The 26,365-nt window shown below is 52.0% G+C and overlaps 1 protein-coding gene across 3 annotated transcripts in view; it reads right to left on the reverse strand.

The window, feature by feature from the left end:
• The window catches only part of LOC131216359 (PDZ and LIM domain protein Zasp-like), a 38,746-nt gene that overhangs the window by 11,731 nt on the left and 650 nt on the right, over nucleotides 1–26,365 (reverse strand). Inside the window, exons 2-10 of one of the 3 annotated variants that reach the window (XM_058210827.1) lie at nucleotides 25,659–25,987; nucleotides 21,396–21,422; nucleotides 11,318–11,424; nucleotides 3,229–3,380; nucleotides 2,996–3,167; nucleotides 2,801–2,934; nucleotides 2,636–2,727; nucleotides 996–1,359; nucleotides 90–287 (exon numbers count right to left, since the gene is read on the reverse strand). In XM_058210827.1, coding sequence (XP_058066810.1) covers nucleotides 90–287; nucleotides 996–1,359; nucleotides 2,636–2,727; nucleotides 2,801–2,934; nucleotides 2,996–3,167; nucleotides 3,229–3,380; nucleotides 11,318–11,422 — 1,217 coding nt within the window. In that variant the 5' untranslated portion in view covers nucleotides 11,423–11,424; nucleotides 21,396–21,422; nucleotides 25,659–25,987. Of the gene's footprint in view, nucleotides 1–89; nucleotides 288–995; nucleotides 1,360–1,976; nucleotides 2,194–2,635; nucleotides 2,728–2,800; nucleotides 2,935–2,995; nucleotides 3,168–3,228; nucleotides 3,381–11,317; nucleotides 11,425–21,395; nucleotides 21,423–25,658; nucleotides 25,988–26,365 lie in introns of all 3 variants that reach the window. The other 2 variants (XM_058210829.1, XM_058210828.1) reach the window with 2 other exon arrangements.

Raw genomic sequence — 26,365 nt, forward strand, 5'->3', positions numbered from 1 at the left:
AAGCAATAGTGAAAGAGGGAAAGAAAGAGAGAAAGTGCGCAGTTTTAGGTCCCGGACTGGTTGGCGAGCCCCCCTCTCTCGATACGTACGGTTTCGTGACAGTGAACGGAACCATGCCGTTGGTGCCGGGCGGCGGGCTGTTGAGGGCCGCCAGGCGCGCGTGGATGTCGCAGTACAGCTTGTCGTTCAGATTGAAGTAGCCCTGGTTCTTCAGGGACGTGCCGCAGGTGGCACACTTGAAGCAGTCGGCGTGCAGGTTCTTGTCCTTGATGCGCACGAACACGCCACTGTGTGGCGGATGTTTATTGTTAACCCCCCCAAAAAAAAGGGGCGTTGTTGTTGTTGCGGATGGTTGCGTGTGTTGGGCGAGTGACGTGAGACAAAGTGTGGACAAAGAGTAACAACAAACCAACACACCACGGTGTACAACGGTAAAAAGTAAAAAGAAACAACAACAACGAAAAAAAAAACAAACACACAGCAAACGGCGACGTCGAAAGTCGAAGTGATCCCAGGAATGGAAACAGAAAGAGAAAAAAACAATAGAAAAAAAAAACAGTAAACCATTAATGCGAATGAAGGTCCATGCTGAATCGAAACGAAACGATGAAAAGAGGAAATGGTGGGGATGCGATGAAAAGTAAGGCACGATCCGACTCGATCGGTCGATCAACACATTCACATTCATCGAGATCACGCGCACACACACTCGCACACAGACCCGTGAGCCTTTCGCATCCCGCGGCGGATCCGCCGGAGAGTCCCCCCACCCGTCGACTCGTCGTTGTCGATCGTCGTCCTCGAGAAGATCGAGCAACGAGCATCCCAAAACGGAACCAGAAAACAAAAACAATAGAAACTCATGCAAAACTCCGGGAACGGTTAGCGGAAAGGAGTTGGAAATCGCAACCAAAGTCAACCGTCGTGTCGTCGTGGAGCTCGCGTTTTTCTGGAGGCCCCTTGTGAGCTCTCCTGTGAGCGGAGTGTGTCCTTACTCGTTGTGAACCCTCGGTGGGATGCCGGCCCGGGGTGCCGAGTTCGGGGCAGGCCGGAACGCCGAGCCGGCGGGTGCCGGAGCGGCGTGAGCTGGAGCTGGTGCCGGTGGCTTGGCTGGCTGCTGCGGTTGCTGCTGTTGGAAGGCCGGCAGTTGCGGTGGAGCTCCGACGGTTCCCTGTGGCATCATCGGTGACCGCGGCAGGGGTGAAGGACCCCGCGGACGCTGACCGGTCAGTGGGCCGACGGGGAGCCGGCCAGCCGTCGCGTACCCACCGATCGCGTGGCTCTGCGTGGCGTAGAAATGCGACGACGCTGATTCGAGTTTGTTGACCGAGTAATGGAAATTGTTGGAATAAACACTATCTACTTTCAGGTGAGCCCCCGCCCCACGCGCCCGTGATCGCGCGTGATCCTCCCCCCCATTACAGCAAGAACGACAAGACACAGAGACAGAGTAGTGTCCGAAGGGCCGAAAGGAAGTCCAGGAAGTGTGTCCAGAGCGTCAAGTCCGGCGAGGCATTGTTGGATTAGTTGGAGTTCGTCGTCGTCGGCGTATGTACAGCACGGGGAACACACGACAGGACAGTAGTGGGCAGTTACACAGGACGACGACAGGACGAAATGATGGCGGGCGATCGAGCGAGCAAGAGAGAGAGAAGGAGAGACAACAATTAGACAAACCTCCAAGGGAGAGGGTGCTGCTGAACTCCTGAACCAACGCGGAACCCGAATCGCAGACTGCGTGTGTGCGTGTGCGTGTGCATGTGTGTTCTGATCCTGAACTGAACCACGTGGACTCCCCACTCCGACGGCAACCCACCCCGCTCACGATCTCATTCGCCCAGACGAACCATTTCTCAAACACTCTCGTTCCGTTCACACACGACCCGGATCCGGGGTCATTGGGATGAAGTAGAGAGACAGACAGAGAGAGAAAGAGAGAGAGAGAGCGAGAGATGTGTGGGAACCGGCCAACTTACACGATCAAGCGCTCGCAGGAAGCACAAATGTTCTGGCCCGGCGGAAGTCCGTTGCTGGACGGAGCGACCGGACGGTCGACGGGAGCGGTCACGTGGCGTGTAACTGGCGTGTTGGTGTTGCCAACGAGTTGCTGTTGCTGTGGCTGTTGCTGTTGCTGCTGGTGTTGCTGGTGTTGGTGTAATGCTTGCGCCGGCGGCTGCTGCTGTTGTTGGGCTGCTGAAGTTTGACGAAAGTGATCGAGTGGATGTGATGTATTCTGTTCTGTGGTTAGTGACTCAAGAGGGTTAGGTCAAGAATTGGTCAGTACTCGTTGTTAGTGCACGGGTGGCGTCCAAGACAGTCAGACAGACAGACGGAGAGCTCAAAAGACACGGTCAGGTCCAGGTCGACATTCGATCTACAGCGTCTCGAGCGGGTCTTAATTAGCCAAATTGGGGGTTAGAGTTAGTGGCACACGTTAGTCAAGCAAACCACACGCAAATTCGTAGACGTCTGCCAATGGGGATGTCTTTGGGGTGTCTGGTGTCTGGAATGGGTGCGGCGCTGTGAGGGCTACTACGAATCAGATCCCGCTCCCTGTACTGTGTCCAGCATCGTGTCCGTCACCGTACGGTATCAGAGTATCCCGGGTCCCGGGTGGGGTTGGAGAAGTCGTTACCTGGCTCGGGATCGTCACCCTGCTCGTGCAGCAGCTTGTACACCTCGGAGTTGGCCGGTGAGTAGACGCGTTCGTTTTTCTTAAAGTTCACACTAAAATCACAGAGAGAGAGAGAAGAGCTCATTGTAGACATGACGATACCAGACCACTGCGAGTCACACTTACCCGAGGACACCGCCGGCGAGGACTTCCGCCTGCGAGGAGAGCGTTTCCGCGATCGTCTCGTCACTGTACATGCCCACCGGCGTGTTGTATTGGTTGTTGACGATGCTCTTAATCTGTCCGTCGTTTCCATTAACCTGCGGAAAGTGAGGAACCCAGTGAGTGAGGGCTGTGGACTTCCTGGACGAAGAAGCTTACGGCTGCGAACGGTTTGGCGGCATTATTGTGGCCACTGCCGATGGGCTTCATCTCCTGGGGCGTTGCGGCCAACGAGGTCCTAGTTACCGGGGTGATGTTGCCCGGCAGCGATGGCGACGGTGACGGCAGCGATCCGGTCGGCGTCACCGAGGGTTTCCAGGTGGCTCCACCTCTGCAAGAGCCGAAAATCACGATTAGGGGACTGCTGCTGCAGCGACTGGTGAGTGACTTACCTGGACACAGTCAGCTCGAACGAGTTGCCGGCGGCCACGATCACATCCTGCGCCTCCTTGTGGCGCATGTTGAAGACTTCCGTTCCGTTGACCTTGATCAGTGCATCGCCGGCCATCAGACCGGCCTGATCGGTCACGCTGCCACCGTTAACCTAGGAGTGCGGAGAGTTGAAATCAGTGTCAGTGACAGCCCCCGTTCATGTCGTCCTCAAAATAGTTCAACCCAACCCTGTTGTGTCCCGCTCAATGTCAACCGTGGCGTCGTTTACCGTGGTTTACCATTCTCGCGGGCGCTCGAGTGATCCGATTCCCGCAGTAAGCAGGTTTCCGCTTTCGATGGCATCGAGCCATAAGCTCAGCCCTCTCGAAACCGCAATCGGAAGGCACTTCAGACAGCGCGGGATTCATGACGCGAGCGCTTCTTTGTTGCGATCCAAGGACCCAGCAGCTGAGCTGGCAATGTCATGCCGAGCGCCATAATTAACCAACACGCGCTTCGGTAAGGACTGAAGTGTCTCGCGAGGAATGTGGCGATCAGCGCCTCGTTAATGAAGCAATTAGCAGGGCGTTGAAGGATCTTCGCCGCGAATTGCGCTCCGATTTGATCGCTAAATCGTTTTGATTCCTTTAAAGGCTATATTTGTGTGGTGTCTCCGAGGGTCTTCGCTTTATTGGATAATTGAGATAAATGGGCACAGGAACTGCATAACGTCATTGATCTGCTCTGCTTTTGGAGCCGATCATAGGAGAGTTGTGTAAATAAAAGATTGATCGATAGATTGTTCATTATTGGCAGTATATGCCGATGATGGTGATCATGAAGCTTTTGGATCCCTTTTACTTTGAAGCTTTTGGAAAGTTGGGTTCCATCTTTGGCCGAAACCTCGAAATATGATAAAGTGGACTGATGAAGAACTGATCGAATGGTCCGGAATATTCATTTTAATGGTACACATTACGATATTGTCAAAACAATTGGCAAAAGCAGGGAAGCAATCGACAAAATAATCAACGGTTCATCGTATTAAAGCTGGTTAAATCAATCAATTAAATCAAAAATATTCAATAAAATCTTGAATCAGAAGGTTAAGAAGTCTCTTATGTATCTTATGTATCTTACTTAAAATTATTTTTTCGTGTACATTAATTATTTCTAAACGATAGGCAGAAATATTATTTACATGATCCAATGTTTGTAACTGAATTTTGATTGAGTAAAGTAAATTTTTCATCCTCAAATTTCATCTTTTTATTTGTTGAAACTAAGTTTGTTTCGCTAATCACTGTGTCTTATTATACTTATGAGGATTGCTTATAATTAACCAACAATTAATATTGAATGGGTAAAATGTATATCATTCCCTTTGTTAGTTGTCGCTTTCCCAGACCTGTCTCTTGATGGCGTTCGAGAACTCATAGGTCTTAAAGATACGCTGCACTCATTTGATGTCCATCTTTCGCGAGGGAATTGACAGACCTCAACGCGAGGCCTTACGAGTGGCTAGGCGTGTAAAACAGCATTCAAAGTTTGTTCCACCAAATACGGGCTTTATCAAGGCAGTCTGCGGTCTAGGGTCTGGTGCCTGTAACTGCGTCAGACCCACAGCTAACTGTCAGCTCATTGTTATCAAACATTCGAAAGTGTTACGGGCTTGAGCGGACACGCTGCTCGTTTTGCTCCGTCAACGAATGTCAACGAATGACGGTCCACAACCGAGCACGCAGCAACGCAGTGCTCCGGTTTCCAGCAAGCCAACCCACGACGAATGCGCTACGAATTCCTGCACCCCAGCGGGAGGGCAGCCGCTGCACCGCGATGCATCGCCCTTCACCGATTCCGATTTCACTTGCGTTTCGGACCGGGCCGGAACGGAGCCACCGAAAGCTGCCGGGTTGACGAATGAGTCGCGCGGACCCATTATAAATCAATCAAATCCCATTAACACGCTGGGCCGCGCCTGCCCCCGGGAACCCCTGTAGCGCTGAGGCACAAGTTTCACGTTTGCCAATAATGTTCGTGCTGACTTCCGTGCGAAAAGAACGGCGTTCGGTACGTGCTTCTGGCTCAAACTGGCGCGATGTTTAGAAAAGAACGCACGCAGCACGGGGTCTGGGTGCGGCCACGTCGAGATGGAGTTTTTGCGGACCGATTTTTGCGCGAATCGATCATGAGTCACATACGCGGCCGCGGCCCGGTTGAGCAACGCTTCGACGAACTCTTATCGTTGTGGGGAGAGTCCAGCGAACATGTCGCCCACGGCACTCGACGGTGCGTAAACCGGTATCGGCTGCTCGATGGCTGCGGAATGCCCGAAGACGGTGCCAATCAGCGACTCCACGCGGACTGGCCGATACGGAGTGGTCCTCGCCAAAACGGAGCTATTCAGGAGTTTGATTTATGATTCATTTTCTTCGCTCCGGACTCACGGACATCTCACGAAGTTCCCGATCACGAGGGGCCAGTCTGGAGTTTATGAGAACTTTGAACCTCTTGCAAGACCCACAGCAGCCTATCTGTGTTTCGCGGTGCCGGCACACATTTATCGCACCATTTTATTCTAGGTCATAAATTATTGGTCCCACTCCAGGGCCGGGCCACCAATCCTGGGCCGATACGCCAACCTTTATGGTGTTGCTGCTGGGCGTATGCTAGCGATATGCTGCAACATGAGCAGCATAATGGCAGGAAAACCCCCCCGTGCTCCGTGAAGTCTGTCCCACTGATAATTGCGAGGAAACCGGAAATTCACACACGACTCCTCACCGGAGCAGCCCTTCTATGCTTTGTTGGTCGGGTGTTTGGGTGCTTTGTTGGGTTGGGTGACGGAACTGGAGCATGCACAGCCTGCGATAGCCCGGAATGGTGCGGGAGCTGAGATTTCGGGTCACTCGATAGACTAATTTAGGTGAAAGACAATAGCAGTCCTGGGTGAGTGGCCCACCTATTAGGGGGAATCTTTTAGGGTCAGCAGTGTCGGAGCTTGACTCACTCTAAGACACTCGTAATGTTTTCTTATTGAAACTTTGTATTGGACTACAAAAGCAGCATTGAATAAAAACAAATGAAAGTAGAACAATGGAGCTAACAGCAGCATTTTGCGAATTTAATAATAATAAGTTAATAATTTGAACCGCTCCGCGGCAAGTTTACACCAAGTGCCTGCGCACTGGAAACACTTTAATGAGCCACATTAACCATTCTTTTAAGCCCATCCAACATACTTCTTCGCCGGGGGCCCACCATCGGCTGGCCGGACGGGTGTAGTTACGGCCGAACAACTTCACACGCTGCGTTTAACCACTCCTCGGTCGTAAAGTGGCAGGGCCACCACCATCTTGAGGTGCTCACTCCATACGGGCAGCAGCGTCGAGCTGACCATCATCATCCCACGGACGACCCACGACATGGATGGGCATAAAAATTTCCCGTAAATTTTCAATTTATGCACCCCAATAAAACTGGTTCCCCGGGGTCCCGGGTCGGACCCCCGGTGCCCGTTTGCGATTTCACTGCTCACTGTCACTTTCCGTTGTGGCTGGCAAATATTGTGACGAGCCGAGGCGTCCCTCGAAAGAGACCGAAAGTGGACATGCCTCGGCTCGGTCTCGGCGTCGCTAATTTATGTAATTTTGTTTTCAATTACACCTCACGTAACGTTGGCTCACGGCCTGTGTGCGGTCCGTGCGCAGCTCAAGAGGACCCCTCGACTCGAGGGACGAAGCACAGCGAGATCGCACCTACAGAGATTACCGAATGTTTCGCAATCCAGACTCACGCCCTGGGTGGGTCCACGTTCAATCTGTACACATACCTTCCTAATTTCAGGTGCTCGCCGGATGGTGAACCGAATTCCGGTGCATCGAAGCGAAGCGAAGAAGAATTCGGAGCACACCAAAGGTCCACCGATTGGGTCTGCGGGCAGAGGCCCCAGCCGGGAGAGGAATTCCGATCAATGAATCATGGGTGCATTCCGGAGAAGCTGCGACCGGGTCTTCGGTTCGCCTTTGACTCGTCTGCCGCTATCGTCGATTCCTTTCACACACTTTCGCCCTCCACACAGCATAAAACCCCTTTTTCGGTTTCCTTGATATCGTCGTCGCCGTCGTCGTCGTGGAGCGATGCATTATTGAGCTCCAGATAACGGCCGGTGTTGGACCACGATGACTCATGCACCGAAAACAGGGCATAGAAGTTGGTGGTGAACGCATAAACGGCCAAAGCCACTTTGTCTGCGTCATGCATCGCGGACCCTGCGCAGGGTCACTTGGGGTGAGAAAATGCGGGGAAAAAGAGCAACAGGTTTCGCCTGATACGGGTGCGCCGGCCACACCATGGTGCGTATGAGTCGCTGGTTTTCGCGTTTTTCTTGCGGTCTAGACGTAAGCAAAATGAACATAAACTTTGTGGAAACTAATTAAGCCAAACTTAGTCATCAGCCAAGCGGGAGCTACGTGCGAACCGGAGCGAACGTGTCCTGAAGTTGAATAAACTCAAATGTGTGACTAGAGCCGGATAGAGACTTCGAGCGACGCGATACAGAACAGTTACTTATTGTGTGTTGTTTAAAGTGTGGAACTGTAATTTGAAACACCCATCGAATGCCAGATACTGGGGAGGTAACACGAAACCAGCCTCTCAACCTGTAGCCTCCACTGCGAAGAGGAACGAACGTTCACGCTTCATTAATCGAAGCCCTTTTTGTAACGCAGCCCTTCCCTTCAAGGTTCCAACTTAAGTTTCTTTAAGCGAAAATTTTTCATCTCTATTTTTGTTCAATTCAATTCCCAGATTTGGCTTCGTGCATCGCGAATGTCGAACCCGCGACGGATTCGTGGCAGACCGTCTCTATCGCTGTGCCGGTTAATGAGCGTGACACTTAATCACGAGCCCCTCGAGGAGCCAGATGAATGAAACATGCCGCTACCCGCAGGTACCCCGGGGCAGTGGTCCTGTTTTACAACCCTGCTGCATCTCCCCGGGCGGGTTATTTCGCATTTGATTTAACCGACGGAATGTCCCAAACATGGCGCACGACATGCCGTAATCGGTGTAACGTTTTATGGCCCTACCGCCAGGGTTCGACCCAGGCCGGTGGATAGTTTCCGGTCAGGCACCTTTCATGGCTCAGGTACCCGCTGTAAAACCACCGTCTGCACCGCTTCCCGTCAGGGATCTGCCGGCAGGTACCGTCGGGGTACCGTCCGGCACCGGAAAGGACTGAAACCAATCATAATCGTTAAACTGTTGGTTGGGTTGGCGGGTTCGTAGCGTAACGATTATTGACAGGAGATGTAAGATAGTGCTGGCGGGTAGTCGTCTGGTTATCGACCGCAAGTGATGCCGAACGAACAGCGACGGAGACATTTATCTGATAAACGGCCATGTCGCCGGTGCAGACAAAAACATGCGGACCTTAAAGAGTAATCCTCGATCGACGACATCGCTAGCCTTCGAATTGATGGAAGTTTGGTGCTGCTTCGGGAATGGGATCTCAAAACAATCCGCAAAACGATCGACATGAAAAATGATCGTTCTATCGATTCTTGTATCTACTTTTCTCTTTTTGTAAAGAAAATTATTTAAAGCCAATTCGAGCTAGACGTTTCTCAGTTTGCAAACGATTCCTGTTTTAAAAACGTGATACTAAATTTAATTAAAAAATTCCAAACTGTGTGGAACTCTCTTTTTTTCTGTCGCTCACTGTACTCCTAAGATTTGCTGCAAAGAATAGTGCCGTGTCCTTCCGATGGGCTCCGAAGTAATGTGGCACCCGTGTCGTGTGATGGCAACGTTTGACAGAATAGATCGATCTCAAGACGGGGGAAAAAAATGTACGCAAGAAAGAAAGAATAAATGACATCACTTAGGGGCGCGCGCGGCGTACCGGCGAAGGAAATTATTTATGATCGTTTCGGGCCCGTTCGCTGTTTCCTTTCCATCATTTCTACTTCCTGCGGCCAACGCCGCGAATGGTTCTGGACGCGCAGCGGCAAAAATGGCCGAGCACATTCCCATCGCCAAGAATCGCGGCGGCTTGCGCTTTCCGACGATTAACAGAAAATTAATAGAACTAGTGCACCCCGTTGGCGGCAGAAAAAGCGGCATCCAGCCTGGGAACATTCCTCGGCTCGGCTCGCGAAGCGTCCCATCTTTCAAGATGCCGCCATGCCGTGAGATTATGATTGAAATTGAATCCCGCCACGCATTGCGCAGTGCACTTTGCGTTGCACACGCGGGCGTATCGGGAACGGGCCGGGGCAAGGCTGACTGGCTGGCTAGAGTTCAAGGGCATCCACCCCCCGCGGGGAATTGGCTCGCCCGTCGGTGGGTGGTGGCGATTGTTTTATTGATAGCTGGCACTTTATGGGCCATTTATGGGCCGCATTGTTGTTGGCCCCGCGATGCTGACGATAAGCGCTCGGAGTCGGATATCGGACGATGATGAACAATTTGCATTGCCCACATCTCGTGTCGCAACATTCTTCGGCCGCTGGGGAATTGAAACGAGTTTGCCGTATCTTTGTTTGAAATATATTAGAGGTTACCAACAATTTCAATCTCTCAGAGTTTATTGAAACTATTTCCTAATCAACTTACACGTCAACATATTTCAACCCAAAGGCCCGAAGATCGTGATCTTCGTGTCCATCTTTCATCTCCATTAGTCATCCCGCACGCGGGGATTACTCATGGCCTTTCGATCGGCGATCGTTTTGTCACCCTCAGCGCTCGAGACTCAGATGACACATAACGAGCCGGCCGATGCCGGTTGACCGAAGTGTAGCTTTGCATACATCAACCCTAAGCCCTTAGAATCGCCGAGACCACCCTGCGGTACGCTAAGTCTCCCCGGGGGATGATCGTCGCCCGATGAGGCCACTTGGCCAGCCATTTCGACACACCATTCCGACGGTGACACCACCGTGGACACTTTAATCAATCATAATTTAGCGCAAACTAAATCGGTCGCCGGGCCGGCCCGGGCCCGTTCCGATCACCTTAATTACGTGATCGATCGGTGCGATGTAGCGTTCCGGGCAATGGGCACATAATTTCGAGCATTAGCCCAGTTCAGCCGCGGTAATAATTTCCTGAACTTATGGTCCGTCGGCGCGTCGCGTAAATTCTGTAATGATCGTATCTCTTTCACCATTTCGCAGCCAGCGAATGGGCCAGCCTCCAACAAATCGAACTGGCTGGAATCGGAGCCCGGTACGAACTCGGGTTTTCTGATGCATTTAAGTAACGGGAAGTTTATATTAAATTGTAATCAAAACTGTATTTATATCATCGAATGCTGTGTACAAAAAAGGTTTGAACAAACATCGAATTGCTGCTGCGGTCCAAAGCAGCGACTTCAAGGTGCCAACAAGCGGGGAGTGGCTTCTCGCGCGCCCTCCAGCGATTGTGCCGGTGTTTTCTTTTTCACTTTATTACGGTTGCTCATAAGCAACGGTGACATTTATCACCGTCGATAATTAATTGGTCCCACCCGGTCCCAGTGCCGTGCTGGACGGGTTCGTGACACGCGGTTGCCGCACGATCTCGCACCGTCCGGAGCTGGAGCCGAAGAAATTTGATCAGAAGTCTGCCCAAAAAGTGGGTTAACACCAAACGCCACCCGTCCCCAGCTCAGGCCCCACGGTTTCGAAAGCAGTCCCCAGACCACGGCCTGCACGGACTGGAGTAATGGTGGTTTACTTAGTTTATTGAAATATTGCCCACATTGTTGGTCGGTCCCGGGCCAGCCAGCCAGCCAGCCGGTTGGGTGATAAAATATTGTAATTGGAGCGCCATTTTGTTCGACGGCGACACCGGGGACCGGCACCTCGGAGCCACGGCCGGTTCCAGAAGGATCACGCGGTGGGCGCGATGGATTAGGGCGTGCGATTAGATGGCGGCCATCGTAATTGCTCGCTCGCTCGCGGGCCGCGGGCCTGACTAATAGGTCCTTTAATTGGACAACCATTTACAAACAATTTACGCCCCGGCAGGCGTGGTAGCGTGGGAGCCCTCGCTCCGGTCCACTCGCCCGCAGCGCTGTGCTTGGTGCACTTTCACCGACTCCGACGCTCTCTGTGTACTTACCCTCTGTAGAACGAGCGGCGCCGAGAAGTCCTTGCCACCCTGCAGGCGGAATCCCCACGCCTGTCCGTCGGTACGCTGCAGACGCACTGTGATCAGATTGGCCATATCTGGAAGGACGAAGAATCAATACACAAATAAATCAAACCATTCTCCGATTGAGCTGTAGAGATGTTGCGTGGCCCTTGCGGACATCGAACCGAGAGCCGGAAGTTTATCGAAAGGGGGGAGTCAGCGACTCCCAGACGATCGCCGACACCGATCTTGCTGACCTTCGTGTGAGTTGGGGGGGGGGCCCCCTTGTGTGAGCGATTATTATTGGTATTTATTTACTTTTCAATTTGTGTCCATACCGCGTCGGGTCGAGCAGGGGGGCGCACCAACTTGTGGCGGAACCTGATCGCAGTGCATCCGCAACCGGAGCCCGGTCTGCAGAATGGCCGCCAAGGGCTCTTGAGGTGGCGTTTGATCAGTGCCGCCACCGGTGCAATCACCGTTCAGCGCCTTCGCCTCGTGACGAACTCTTCAATTGGTGGCGACGATCGCGACTGTCGTCGTCGTGATGCACTTTCTGGTCCGGTTCACTTTCGAACAGCAGAACGGAACGCAAGCCGATCGCACCGGGTGCTCGGCCGAGAGGTCAGCCAGTCTCAGAGGACAACCCCGAGCGATTTGGAGCACTATCGTTCCGGCTGGAATGCGAAAACTTTCGCTCTCCGGCGCACCCAGGAGGAGTGATCCTGAAGCCGTCTCGTCCGCCGATTGAAGCACCACCCCCCACCCCTTCGGGTGTCCATTGATTGATCGCTTTTCAACCCGATCGCCGGGCTCCGATAGGCCGAGGTCCGCCAAAAGGGCCGTTTCATCGTGCGCCGTGGAAAGCGCCGGCTCGGAGTGGGGAAAATTGCGCCCGAGAGGGCGCACTTGACAGAGAGTAATGGGAAGATTGTCGCCGCCAGTCAATAAGGGGTCGCGGGATGCAAATTTCTACACACCCACCGGCCACTCCACGGAGACTTCAACGCGCGTCCGACGGGCGTCATCCTTGCGTGATTAATGGTGAGTTTCAATAGTGTTCGGGCCAGGGACCGGGCCCGGGCGTTTAGTGTTTGTCAAGCTCAAGCTGACTGATGCCCGGGGTTGACGCGGGGCAAATTAATAACTCCACTGGAATGTTGTCCTCCAGTGGGTTACATTTTATGTGAATTAAGGCCGCGTGAAAGCACTCGGTGCGCCAATTATGCGGCGCGGAATCTTTGAAGATGGGTTCCCCATTATCGATCTTTCGTTTGGGAGATGGATTTCTATTAGAGGGTCGAGGTCAGCGGAAGGGAAGGCTGCTGTCAGTTGGCTGGCGTGGCGTGAGGTGGAAGGCTTGTGGGAGGCGATAATTGATGACGATCGGTAATGGCTATGGAATGAATTTGTAACCACATCGTGTCGTTTAGGCTGGGCAACATTCTGATTCCGGAATTTGTAAACAAATTTAGCATCAAAAGGCAACTTAATTCATTTCAGACTATACGGTCTTGCCTGAAGATTAAGGACACGTTCACCCTTATAGCCGTTCATTGAATGACAATTGGTAATGAGGAAACAGGTTTATCCATTTTGTCGAAATCGAAATTACGAGGCAGGCACTTTTCAGTTTTTGACTGTAGCTGCCAACTAAAACATCAAAGTTTTAGTTACTTATCTGCCATTTCAGCGGATGAATTTTAGCGTCACTGAAAAACCCTAAATCATTATTACGGGCTGGTGGCGTCTTAGGACTCTATTTTTTCGGAAGGAAGGACTAATATCGTCAATTGCGAGCCATAGCGCCAGATGATAAAAAATGTTTTTGGCCTGCAATTGAAGACAAGATATTTCACCAAGACGGAGCAGTGAGCCACATGAAACGAGCGGTTTACGATCTACTATATGATAAAAGGAATATTTCACAGAAAACTTAATATTACATGCGTTCGGTTAAAGTTCTGTTTCGAAACTAGAAATTTAATAACCTTGTAATAGTCGCAGAGACTCACGCAAGCCTGAAGTGATCAACTTAAACTCGTTGATTTTTGAAACCATCAACACCTTGGGATGTCAGTTTTCGGAACTGAACTTAAAAATCAGCTCTGTTTTCCTAGAGTTATCATCTTGCCTTGAGCCTTGTGGACATTGGGAGTCCATTGCACCACTTCCACCCATCAAAAGGCGAACTCAAAGTATCACAGTTCTGCGCTGTGCCTTTTTCAGGATGCCTAGCAGCTTTGCCCTAAATTCCTAGTGATTGCCATTCCCATTGCCACGAACGCTGAATGAATGTTCATTAGTCACTGCGAAACAGTGAGTAAACAATAAAACATGAATCTTTGTGTAGCCCATGCCTTGTTTTTATATTGTAAAGATATTGGCTTCGGCTGCTTCTTATCTTTCTTTGTTCGCTCCAGACAACTTGCGTGTGCCATTTCGTTGTTGTTGTTCATCGCACACAAAAGTGTCGCCTATTGTAATGCTGCTTGTGCTTGTGCCTTTCCGTATGCAAACACGACCCTAAAGACCCCGCACTTTGCGATCATCTTTAATCACTTCCAACCCGTTTGCCCGTTCGCTGCAGCTAAATTAACTCGCTGGTCATCCTCACTCGCTCTCGATCATATTTCATCGACACTAACAAGGAACGCCTTTGTGTCGCGATCCGAACGGAACTGGACACCCGGCATGACATCATAATGACTCTCCAGCCCGACCACGCGGTTTATCGGTCCGTCAAGTGAGATCCTTTCTTCCGTAGTTTGAGGCCGTTTCAGCGACTGCAAACACAGTGACGAAATGGCCCCAAACCTCCGACAAACCGTGACTCAACCGCGGGTGCGTCTGCGTGTGCGGAGTTGAAGTGTTTTCACTTTTATTTGCATCATGTCAACGGCCATTAGCAAACAGCGTCGTTTGCTCGGGCCTTTTAATTCCCACCCAAAAAAAAACGTCCGTCTTCCAAACGTTGAGTAATTCGTATTGATCGCGGCAAAAAAAAAAAACGGTGGCATTCAATGACAGCATAACTGTCTGGGGCGAATGAAAACTGAAACGGCCAGCGCATTCCAAAAGCGCGGCGGCTAAGTGGAGACCCTCGGGGTGAACCTTCTGGCGCCTTGAGGGGCCATTTACTGGGGGGGGGAAAGCTAAGCCAGCCGCAGCCGTTTTGGGGTCTTCTTCGGCAGCGTCAGCATTCTTGCGCCTTTTGGAATGGCACGTTGGCGTAGAAAACACAAAACACCAGGGCTGCAAAAAACACAGAAACAACATCACCCATCACCGGAACACCGGAGCGACCCCCAATGTGCGCACAACACACGCAGCACCTAGGAAAGTGGAAAAGAAAATAACATCTTCCACGGCCGGCCAGCCAGCCAGCCATGCGATCGTCGGAATGGCTCCAAAACGCACCGGATTTCCCACCGACACGTTTCTGCTCGGTTTCTGGTCGGTTTCACGTGCACCAAACGGTGCAGTTTTCCCGGCACTTCACTAGTGCGTGGTTTGTGTGGGAATTTTACATCGCAAATAATTACGGACAGTTGAGCGGAGAGCAGAGCCCGTGGTTCCGTGACAAGTGAAGCAAATGGTGGAGATGGTGTCCAATGGTGAAACGCCTAAAGAAAGCCTTGTTTCAATTTTCGCATTCTTGCTGAAGACATAAGCTATGCTTTGAGAAATAAGAGCAAAAGGAAAATAAAACCAATAGCTCACATTAAATTGAACCGTTGTTGGTATTTTAATATTAACTTTTTCCTTGCTATCTTCAACTACTCTATTTTTATTAGTTGAATTAGTTGCATCAAAATTAGTTGAATCCATTCTAGAACCCCTGCAAAACGCTAGCTCTACGGGTTCTCGGACGAGAACCATTGCCAAGGCCCTTCGCAGAGTACCTTCCACGTGCCTTCGTCGTCTGCCAAGGGGGCGACCTGCCAAGAATCCCGTCGTCGGCGGCAGCCCCCGACGACTGACGGGACGGTCCGCGTCAAGAGATCGAGCCAAACCGATTGCCCGGTGCAGGCTTGGGTCGGCTCGGGCAGCAGCAACGACGAAGACGCCAGGATGTGGAGCCAACAATTATTTAGCCCGCAAGCGCAGCGCAATGAGCACTGCCCTGTGCCGAGTAGTGACTGTGCACCGAACGAATGTTTAAATCGCTGTTAGTCGGGCTGGTCGGTGGAAAAGAAATTAACATCATTTATCGAGCGTTCTAGCGCGTCACCCTTCCGTGGGACCCTTGTCCACCCGGTGCTGGCATCTTCGCTTCGCGGAGTTCGTTACGCTCGGCGCGGTGCGGCTATCAGATTGGGCGCGAGCGGAATACGAGCGAACACGAGCTTCCTGTGAGCCCAGGACGCGGGCGGACACAATGGCGGACGGCCGCCGTACCGGAAAGCTGCTGCTAAGTTCTTCCGATCGTGAGATTTCACATCGATTACGGTGTGCCCCCTGGTCCAGGAACAACTGCCGCCGCCGTCGCCGTGCTGGGAGCACTGAACTTTGAGGCGAGTCTCAAGGTGTCGCCGAGGCGAGGAGGATGACGATTCCGTTGACACGCTGGATCGCCAGTTGGCCGCCAAAAGCTGGCCGGAGTATTTATGTAGCAGAGTGTCGGTCAGATGACACCCATTTAGCTGCCAGTCTCGCAACACCATCCTCCGCTGGAGGTGATGATTTATGGTGAGATCGCGACAGTGTGCGCAAACGGGAGATCGGGCAAGTGCGAACGCAAATCTCGCCAACGTTTAGCAGGGACGAAAGCATTTAATTTCATTTTTATGATAATTTCACTGTGCGCTTGATGGTTCCCATTAACACTGCAGCATAAGGCGATGTAAGTGGGCAATCCTTCATTCTACAATAAGGATCCCTTTGGATCGTTAAGATACGAGGGAATAAGATAGGGAAATTGCTGTGAAATAATCGTTTGAGCGAGTTGATGTCAGTGTTTTCATTAAACCAAATCGTGTACCGGCCAAAACATCGCCAAAACATCGCCAAATAACACCCGGCAACCAGCGTCATAAAGTCACATGTTTGAATTGCGGATGAATTGATCATCCGCCTTAATTAGCAGATCTAGCCAAACGTGATTTCTTCTTGAAACCTGATCCAAAAATTGCGCTCATCCGACAAAAATTTTCGTGCAATCAAGAGGCAATTAACTTTGGAAATTGAAAAATAAGGTTCTTATCTCAGTTATTTCGGTCTGTTGTTTAGTTCTATAAATATTGATTAAGCCAGCAATATTTTACCCGAAAAAATTCTTAGCATGGTTGAAGTGCATGGTCGGTTGCGCCTGCATCGATCTAACTCATCTGCTAGCAACGGTCTATTAAATGGAATTAAAAATCACCAGCGCTGCTATTGAACTAATTTGGAACCCATTCCGTGGACCGCGGCCACATGCACCAGTTAACTTCCCATAAACAGTCGCAAACCCATCTTCGGCCGGGAAGCATCCCGAGCGAAGCTCATTAGTGCAGCAAATTTATGCACCCATCCCCGATGCCGTGCCGGGCCGTGTGGCCACGGAGCATAACCGGAGAATGCCGCCCTTCGGCACGGCGGCCCGAAGGCGGTTTGATGATTCATTAGCAAATGAAATGCATCGCTCCTTGCCTTCTCGGACGGCCTTCTCTCTGCGGCCTCTGGGCGGCCGGTTCCCTCGGGTGTGACTGATTTACGCCGAACCGGTGCACCGGTGTTTGCGGGGCGCGAATGCAGCGCGATGCAATCACCTCGCCACGATCCGTGGCGCGTTACAAAAAATAACCTCCCCGCAGTATGTGTCACCCACCCTTTGGGGTCTGCCTCTCACGGCTCTACGTGTTCGATTTATTTATGATATTTTTTCAAACGAAACGTCGCTACCGGCGCGAAACTCGAGAGGTTATTTTTAAAACAAGTCCCGCTCGAAGTGCCTCTTTGCGTGCGCGCCGTGGAAGTCTGAGCCAGTGCCGTTGGAGGGAGCACTCTTTTTATTATTGTTAGCGTAAAAAGTGCATGGAAGATAATCGCGGAGACAGTGCACGTCGACGGAGGCAGTCAGAGTGTGGCTTTTGAGAGATTAACGCCGTCACCGTGGCCTCAGCAATTATCCATCTCTGTGCCGGAGATGCACTCACCGTCTGACGGCGACGTGTCTACCGGCCCACTCTTCGAAGGCGCACGGCTCTTCTAACATTGACATTGAATTCACCCGTCGACAGACGCACCTTTCGAGACGGTTCGTGGCGACCACCTGCGGACCACCAACCCACCGAGAGAGAAGACGGCCGTCGTCCTGCGCCGTCCGCTACTTAGTAGCATCACTTTCTCGATCTCGGAGTGCGCCTTCCCTAGCGCCTTTCGGTGACCTATTTTTAAACATTACTCAAACCTCGGTCGGTCGGTCGGTTGGTGGCCGGCCGGTTCGCAAAGTGTTGCACACTTTTTATGCTAAGCATGTTGTTGATGGGATGAGTTCCCGGAGTCCCTGGCCACGCAGAATCGTGTACCACGCGTAATTGGACACCGTGTTTTGTGTGGTGTCTTTTCCAAACCCGATGTTGCCGAGAGTCAGGCGTTGGGGCGCTTCCCGAGAGGATCACTCTACGATCTCAATGATTTTACTGAACACAGCTCGGTTAAACTAAAATCTAAAATTTGATACACGCTGATCTGTTGACCTCGAAGTGCACCTCTTCAGGGCTAGTGATTGACACGAAATTCCATCCGTTGTTGCTCCGATGATTTAAAGCACATGACATGCGATCGGTTGCCATTTTGTTTTTTTTTGTTGGCCGTTAACCATGTTGCCACGGTGAGGGTCGTGTGACTCAAGCCATGTGGGCGTGCAAATTTCGCTTCGGGTTTATTTATTCTGCAACAAGCACGAAAATAGATCATCCGTTTGGTGTTTTGGCGAACGGAAGCGGATCTGGCCCATCGGGACGGCGGACGATGATCGTCGTGTGCAGCGCGCAAGGACCGATTGGCCACGCCCGGAGAGTCATCGTTCGATTAGTGCGCAAAGTAATTTCGGGCAACAAACCAAAAATGCTGGTGAGGCCATTTTGCGATATTTGCTGGATTCTTAAACATGTTATCGATTAAAACCCAAATAAGAACGGCCTTTGGCCTTTGGCCCTTCAAGAATCGGGGTCTCATCTGCTTGATCGGATTCGCAACATCCCGAACGTGACTCCTGATTGGACAACCTACGAAGGAGAAGCGAAAACCTCGGTTCTTCAACTTGGCCGTGCCGAAGAAAAGGGCCGTGACTGCAAAAGAGAAATTTCGTAGGTCACCGTGGTGCCGTTGCGTGCCTTCGGATCGTTCGCCAGCCACCGCCACCACCCGCCAGGAGGGCCTTCTGGTCCTTCATCCGGGTTGTAAATCATCCGTCCTTCGCTTAATTGCATCGCTTTTGTCGTTCCGGTTCGGGGGACCCTGATGGCGGGGCAAAACTCGAGCTTCTCACGCGACAGACGTGCGTTGCGACCCCGTGTTCACGCGATCAGCTTTCGTCAGCCGGCCATTTGCATTTTCCACATGGGGAGTCGCCCGGAGGAGGCCAAGTAGTCCTTTCGTCCTGGCCCAAGGGTGACGCTGACATCAGGCTTCTGGCACGTACTAAGTCGCATTGTTTAACATAATTACTGACCCCGGTGACGGCGTCCAGCTGCGTCCCGGATTGCGCATTGATCGACGAAACCCGAAGACGCGCTCACGCGGAGATGCATCGTCTGGCTGCATCGTTTCCGCCGACGGTGCACCGATTCAACGGCACACGATCACCAGTCCCCGCCGCCGGGAGAGGATCCCGGGAGGTCAGCAACCAAGACGAACGTGATTTTTTCGGTTTTTTCACCTTAACCCACAGCTTCGTGATCTTCCGTTCAGCCCTCCCGCCGGACAGACGCCGGAATCGCCGGAATCGCCGGAACTGCCTCGGAATTAACTTCGGACGCGCACCAGACGGGCGAATTATTTGTTTAATTTTCGGTCCGATTTCGCGCGGTCGGTGGGATTTCGGTGCAATCCGGTGGAATGTGACCTTTTTTCTGTCGAGTTCGCCGAGCGAACAGGAGAGTAATCCAGTCCTGGGTCGCGCGCATAAATAAATGTCAGTTCCACAGCGGATTGGATTTTTTTCCACCCATTCCCCATTTCACCGACCCGCGCCGGGACCGGACCGGAACCGACGGTGAAGTGGGACCGCCGATTGAGGCGGAAGAATTGGGTTCGAAAACAGAAATAAAGGCGGACGAAAAATGAGCTTCATTTTGGAAAGCGCAAACATCCCACGTTCCTCCCGTGGGCCACGGGCGGTAGTCACGGGACAGAACATAACTTGGCACGCGGTAATTTACTTCGATCGTTGATTTAACACACTTTTGTTGATCGTTGCGTCGTATTTGGGAGGTCATTCAGTGTGCTTCGCTTGTTTAAAACAAGGGAAGGTACCTTTAATAAAATAAGATGAATCAACCTATGAACCTTAAATTAACCTCGTTCAAGCTGGCATTGATTCAAATTGCGGTCCAAAAATACATCCTTTCCTCCATTGCAACAAAGCTCCATCTAATCCTGTAACTCTCGCCACGGTTCGCTAACACTGTGCATTTGTTTTTCCCGACCGTAATTTAATCCATCGTGCGCAATTTGGCACCACTCTAAGCCCTTGGTCCGAGCATCTGGTCCATCCTCAAAACAACAGGGAAAAAGTCTGCCTTCTGCCAACCACGGCAAGACGGCGAAGATCGACACGAAAATGGGTGCCCTCGGGGGCCCACTGTTCTAATTTTACAATCCACGGCCCGGCACCGGTTTCGCTAATCCACTTTCGCTTTCCACCTCGCCGACCGCCACTTCGGCCACAGGACGAACGGGTTTCGGACGACGCTTGCCACATAAATTCGGGGCCGGCTTTTTTTCCCGGATCCCGGATTGCATCAGGTTTTCTGGATTTCCCCGTGTTGTTTTCAATCGCCCGACTCCTCGAACCGATTATGTAAACGGTCCGCAACGCGCGAGGAAATCTATTTTCGAGTTCGAGTTCAATTAGCGTCTTTCTGAGCGACGCGTCCACCGGGGGCTACTGTAATTGGATTCTCTGGTCCACTGGATGACACTAGAGTGGTTGGATCAATCTAGGCACAACCGCGGAACCCAGTCGCGATCGAGGAGTTCAAGGTCGTCAGATAGCAACGTGTGATGCAAAAGTGAAAGTCCCGGCGATCTCTTCATCACGTCACGCGAAGAACGGGTTTGGACGGGCACACTCATCAATCACTGAGACCTTCTCCTCCACGACCACATCCGGAACCGGGGAAACCGGGGTGTCCTCTTCGTGTTTGACCAACGCCCGGTGTGGGGTGACGTGTGCGACGCTACGTACGTCAGCGTGACGCAAAGCGGGAAAAGAGTTAACACGACGCGTTACGTAACGTTTCCGTTCCGAGACGGCCCATTTCCATCGGTTCGAGAAGATCTCCTGCTCATTACCTGCCACCGAACCGATTGATATTTAGTTGAATCAACAAGCGGCCCCCGACGCGGGTTGCAACACGCCAGCATCCGAAAACCCGACTCACTCACTTGATGTGGCCTAGTTTCGCTTCCGCTTCGAAGGGCACCTAATGCTGGCGACCGGCAGCAGTAGCAGTCGCATCTGCCCTGCTGGTACTCTGTTCGCAGTCAAAACAGATTACTCGCGTCCGACACAGGATTTGTGTTGGAGAAGGTCGCCCGACCGACCGGCGGCTGAGTCAACACGTTCGCTGGGCCCAGAGCTCAACATAACTCGGGGGGGCACGGTAACAAGCCATCCAGCGCATACAGAGTTGCAGTCGCTGATCTTGTGGTCGTGTTTGGGGCAAGTCAAATTAATTTCGTTTGCATGTTCGCCTGGCGTCTCAAACGATGCGTCATGGGCAGCTGCTGCTGACAGCTTCGTGTCGTTTAACGGACCCATCACAGGATGTGTTGGATGACAATTTTGCAAAAGCATGGAGCTCCCAGATTGGATCCGGATGGCCGTCAAAATTAATTACTTCACTGAACCTACCTCAAATGTTTAGGGCTGAACGAAATGCTGCAACGAGAAACAAATGGAAATGGAAACGTTAGACTTGGCGACTTTTTACATTCGCGTGAGTCATCGCGCGACAGGGTTTTTACGTCTCAATTGGCGACTCAAGCACCCGAATCACGTTAATCGAATGATACGACATTTTTATCACGTATTTGGTAATTCGATTACGATATCTGGGAAGGTGTTACTTGTTGTGCTGATAACGTGCTAGCTTACTGTGGCTGCTTGTGCCTTGTGAATGGTCGAATGCTTGGAACCGACAGGTCGAATCGATTTCGTGGCGTAAGATGGTGTCCATTTTTGCTTATTCGGAGAAAAGCCAAAGTTAGCGGTAATGAAACTTTCAGTGACTAAGATGAAGTAGACAAATCATTTAAACTGATTTAAACTAGAATCAACAAACCTCGAGCACGAAAGGAAAGATGCTTCTGGCTTCACAAGTAAATTGGGGAAATTTTTTTTAGGATAGGCATTCAACAATGAATAAGAAGCCTATCACGAGCATGACTCCAGATAAATCGGTCTCCACGTGAAGATCTACTACGAAGCGGATACTTATCGTGTGGGATAAAACAGCGTGTGAAGCCGCGGATTCGAGGGCACTGAGAATCTAGGTAACTGTCCGTTTGATAGACGCGTCGCATTTATTTACCACCTTGGCCAAATGGGAACCAAAGTCGGGCTTCTCCGAAGAAAGCTGTTTGGCCAGCAGTATGTGTTATCGCCTCTATCTTATCGGATGTCGGGGCTGGACACATTAATGTCACGTCGACTGAGCTCACGTCGGTTGGCCCTTCAAGAAGCAGCAGTCATCTGGGGCCGTCACGTTTACTGTTGCGTGTTGTTTGCGCACTTTCGGTTACCGGCCTGGCCACCCGGTTTTCCCTATTCGGCCCGTTTCTGGTTAAATAGTTTACCCTTTTTTATTGCAATCTTCCAACAACACTTCGACTTCCGCGGAAAGTTTTGTAACCGAAACGAAGACACAATCGGGTGCCGGACCGTTGCTCCTTCGTCGCTAGCGGGTTGCCGAAACCGAAAGCAGATGAAATTGAGTGAAAACCCCTCGAATGAAATCGAGGAAAGCGGCGCTAAATGCGCGACTACGGCCTACCGGGGCCCTGTTGCTGTTCGTTCAAGATTTGGGGCTAAAAATACTCATCCGAATCGCCCCATCGTGAGCTGACGCACCCGCCAGGAACTCTCGCCGGAGTGGCCCAACCAGCAATCCGCCTTGGGCGGAACGAGTGCAAAGGGTTTTCACCACCGAATGGCTGTGTGTCTGTGACCTCGGAACCACATGCCATCACAACGTGTCCTAGCTGCGTGCTGTGCGCATGCGGCGGATCCCACCGCGCGTCCGCGCGAGAGATCTTGAGGCCACACTTGAGAAAAAATTGGAGAAAAACGATCTTCGGTTTTTCTTCGAGCATATTTTTAAAACACCGATTCGGGGGCCCAGAAGAGGGGCCCCCGGGGGTACGGCGCATACGGAATTATAAATAATGCTTACCTTCACCAACATCGGGGCCGTTACAACATTTCGGCGCGAAATAGGTTAGGGTTACTGTTTGGCTACCGAAGCGCCCCGCTGGCGACGCATTTTCCCAAACATGATCGATGGCGGACCACAGCCAAGAAGGCGGCCGGGTTCTCACGCCCACCGGGCGTGCGGCCCACCGATTTTTGTAGGTCAGGAAAAAGGGCGCTCGGGTCTATGTGTGAATGATTTGTAGCCAGTAACAGGTGGGTGAATAAGTAGTGCGGCTAGTGCCAGTAGTCGGTCATCCGCAGGGTTTCGGTATTTTTGGGGAAAGCGTTGCTATTTGAGTGTATAAAGCTGTGATTTAATTGAGCTACAGTGTTCCAAATTCACCACTAAATAGTCCGGTTCACGAAATTTACAGAGTTCTTGCTTGGACTTTGATTGAAAGAGACAGGCGTTGTTGGAACACATTTTAAAGGCTCCATTTGGCCGAAGTACTGAAATGTTTTTGAGGCTCAAAGACTGCCAACAACCGATTTCGGTCAACGTAGATGATGATCCCATATCGCTTAGGAATATGTCAACACACGTCCTCCAATGACCGGGCAAGAAAGTTGTCCTTCTGACGTTAGATTTCTCGTCCTGTTTCATGAGAGTAATTTGAGGGTAAAACCTCAAGACCCGAACCTGCTCAAGGATGTCGGGTGACCATTCTTTCGTCGCGCCAACGCAACAATGCTTGTAGCACGCCCAAGCCCCAGCACGTGTGACCTTGTCACGTGGCCAAAATAGAACGCATGGGGTAATCGCAGTTAATCGAGCCCTCTCGGGCCCGTCGGGTCGGTTCGGAATGGGATCAAGATCGCGAGACCTATTTTTACGTTACCGGGGGACACCCTGCGAACCCTCGCCGAAAGGCTCGCTCGCTGGCTTTTGTAGTTTGAAGGACCTCAAACGGTCGGCGCCCATCGCCGGTAGCATCCCAATTCTTCGCAAACTCCACAGAGGAATCGTGAACCGAATTGGCGCAAATTACGGCACACGGGCAGCCGGCGAACTTGAAATTCCTTCGCGCTGAAACGGACGGCGCCTAGGAATGCGGCGCGTGGGGTGGTTTGGCGGTGGGTCGACCTTCAACTGGGGCCCGAATAAAACCGGATCCGGCGATCGCCGATCCCGCGGTGTTGCCGGTCTGGAGTGCAGCCATTTTGCGTCCTTTTTGCAGCGTTTTTTTCGCTAATTCCAACGATCGTCATCGGGAAGCCGTCACAACAACTTTTGACGATCTGCTAATTGAAGCTACGCTTTGGCCGCAGAAGTCTGCGATGCTGTGTCCAGCATGGACGAAATGTTGCCATGCAACAGGTGACGCATTTGGACGCCAATCGATGGGGAAAGCCCTTCTCGGTTGTCGGAGATCCGGAGTCGGACACTTGTTTGCCTGTACTTCACTTTTCAGGAATTCGCCTCCGGGGGCGATGCGAACGATCTCGGCCGCTGCCACTGTCCTGAACCGTGGGTGTTTGAACAGCTGCGCGTCCCACTGCCCGCCCCTTCCCCGCACGAATTAGCAACGTGCGCCATCGGAGGCCATTCCGCGGCGGTGCGGCTAAATATACGCTCGATGCGTTCAGAAAAGAAGCAATTGGTGTTCTTATTTGCCGCCCGCTTTTTTTTTGCTCTCTGGTCTCTGGTCTTGTTGTTATCCCTCCCGAGGATCCGCGGAGGGACGCGCAGCTCCCTGTGACACTCGCCGTGCCGGCGGTCGGGTCGGGTTGAGGGTTTTCGCTTTTCATTGCGCTCGGCGCGAAAAGGAGCGCGTCGTACGCGCGGACGTATATTTAATTTTTAACGGCCCCAAGACACCTAGCGGAGCTGCGTTGTAGTGTGGCCACAGCCACAGTCGGTGGTTTGCGAACTCATTAAACTGGTTCTGTCGCTCGGTGTTCCGTCTCGCTCTCCGCGGGAGGATGATCGTACGCAGCATATACGCGTGCGCACGCTGCGCCGCGAGTTTCGCGCTTTTTAGCCCAAGGAATGCTGGCCTTTTGCGCGCGGTGAAGAACGGTGGTGGTGGGCACCGGAAAGGAAGGCAACGTTTAGCAGAAAAAAAGAGCACGAGAACCAATCGATGGCAGATGGGATGGCCTCGCCGAAACAGGTACGATATGCAAAGTAGCCTCGCTTTGACCCTCCGGTTTGGGCCATAAATTTGGCGCTTCCATCGTGCTTCGTGACAACCGCTGGACCAGGAAGAACCCGAACCCGGCGGCGGCCGGATAAGCCTTCGCCCAGGCCCCCGGTGCAGGCGCATAGCATCGAGCCCGAGCGTCGAGCAGTTTATTCAACTCCAACTTCCGCAGACTCTCGGCGTGCGCGCAGCTTGCGTGCCGGGGCGTTCTCGTCCCCTTGGCTCCGGGGGAGAAAAAAATTAAATCGGTTCTCTTTTTTGCCCGCGATAAAGCCGATTTTGCATGCAAAACGAGCAGCAGCAGCAGGTCCGTGGCGCGCCGCCGAGCCGATAGTCGTATTTTTAGTTCCCCGGTCTCCGGTCGTATCGCCGTCGTCGTCGTCGTCGTCGTCGTGGTCCTTCGCCGCCGTTCGCGATACTTCTACTTCGCCGCCCACCGCCCGGCGCATCCGGATCCTGCTGCCTGTTTTGATTCCTTTTTCCCGCCCATCGGTTGCGTGTTGCCGCGCCATCAGACGACGCGGCCTTTGCCCTGTTCACACCTTCCCGAAACACTCACCTTTGCGTTGGAGTGGTGTGAGAGGACACCGAGAAAAATCGGACCGGAGGCGACGGAACACGCTCCTCAGTGGCGGAAGAGCTTCCTGCGTGCCGTGTGGATGCGAGTTGATTACGCACTTGAGGTCACTGTTTTGGATTTCGGTTTCGATTTATTGCTTCCTTTTTATCAACCCACAGACACTATTTTTCTTTTGCCTTCGGTCACGACACCCACACGGTAAATATCAGCCACACACACTTTAGAGAAAACTCACACACGCCCACTTGGTTACGCAAACCGCAAAATCTGCTCCTTTGCGGATGGGGTGCGCCTGTTGAAACTCTATACTGCGGAGAGATTGAACTGATTAGTGGGCTTTGTGATGTCCTCGAACAACGCGTATCCTTCGCAGGCGATCCCACCGGAAAACCTAAACTCTGGTACACGGAACGGGCACGTCACCAAATGCATAGGATCCTTCGATTGGTTTTGGGCGCTTGAAATTGTTTTCGATGTTTTCGCATTCTATGTTTTTTGATTTCCCACAAAATCATCGAACTAACTCGAACTGCTCGAAGTAGAGGAAAGTTATCGGAGACAGGGACAGCCAGGAACGCTTAGGAAAAGAACAAACTACAACGAAACAGTTTGAAGAACACAGAAGAAAACCGAAGGAAAACTCGTCCTCTGGCTGTGGCGACGGGGCGAGGTCCGCGTATCCCGCC

The sequence above is a fragment of the Anopheles bellator genome, chromosome 1 (genome assembly GCF_943735745.2).
Source record: "Anopheles bellator chromosome 1, idAnoBellAS_SP24_06.2, whole genome shotgun sequence".
In the NCBI taxonomy this organism is placed as follows: domain Eukaryota; kingdom Metazoa; phylum Arthropoda; class Insecta; order Diptera; family Culicidae; genus Anopheles; species Anopheles bellator.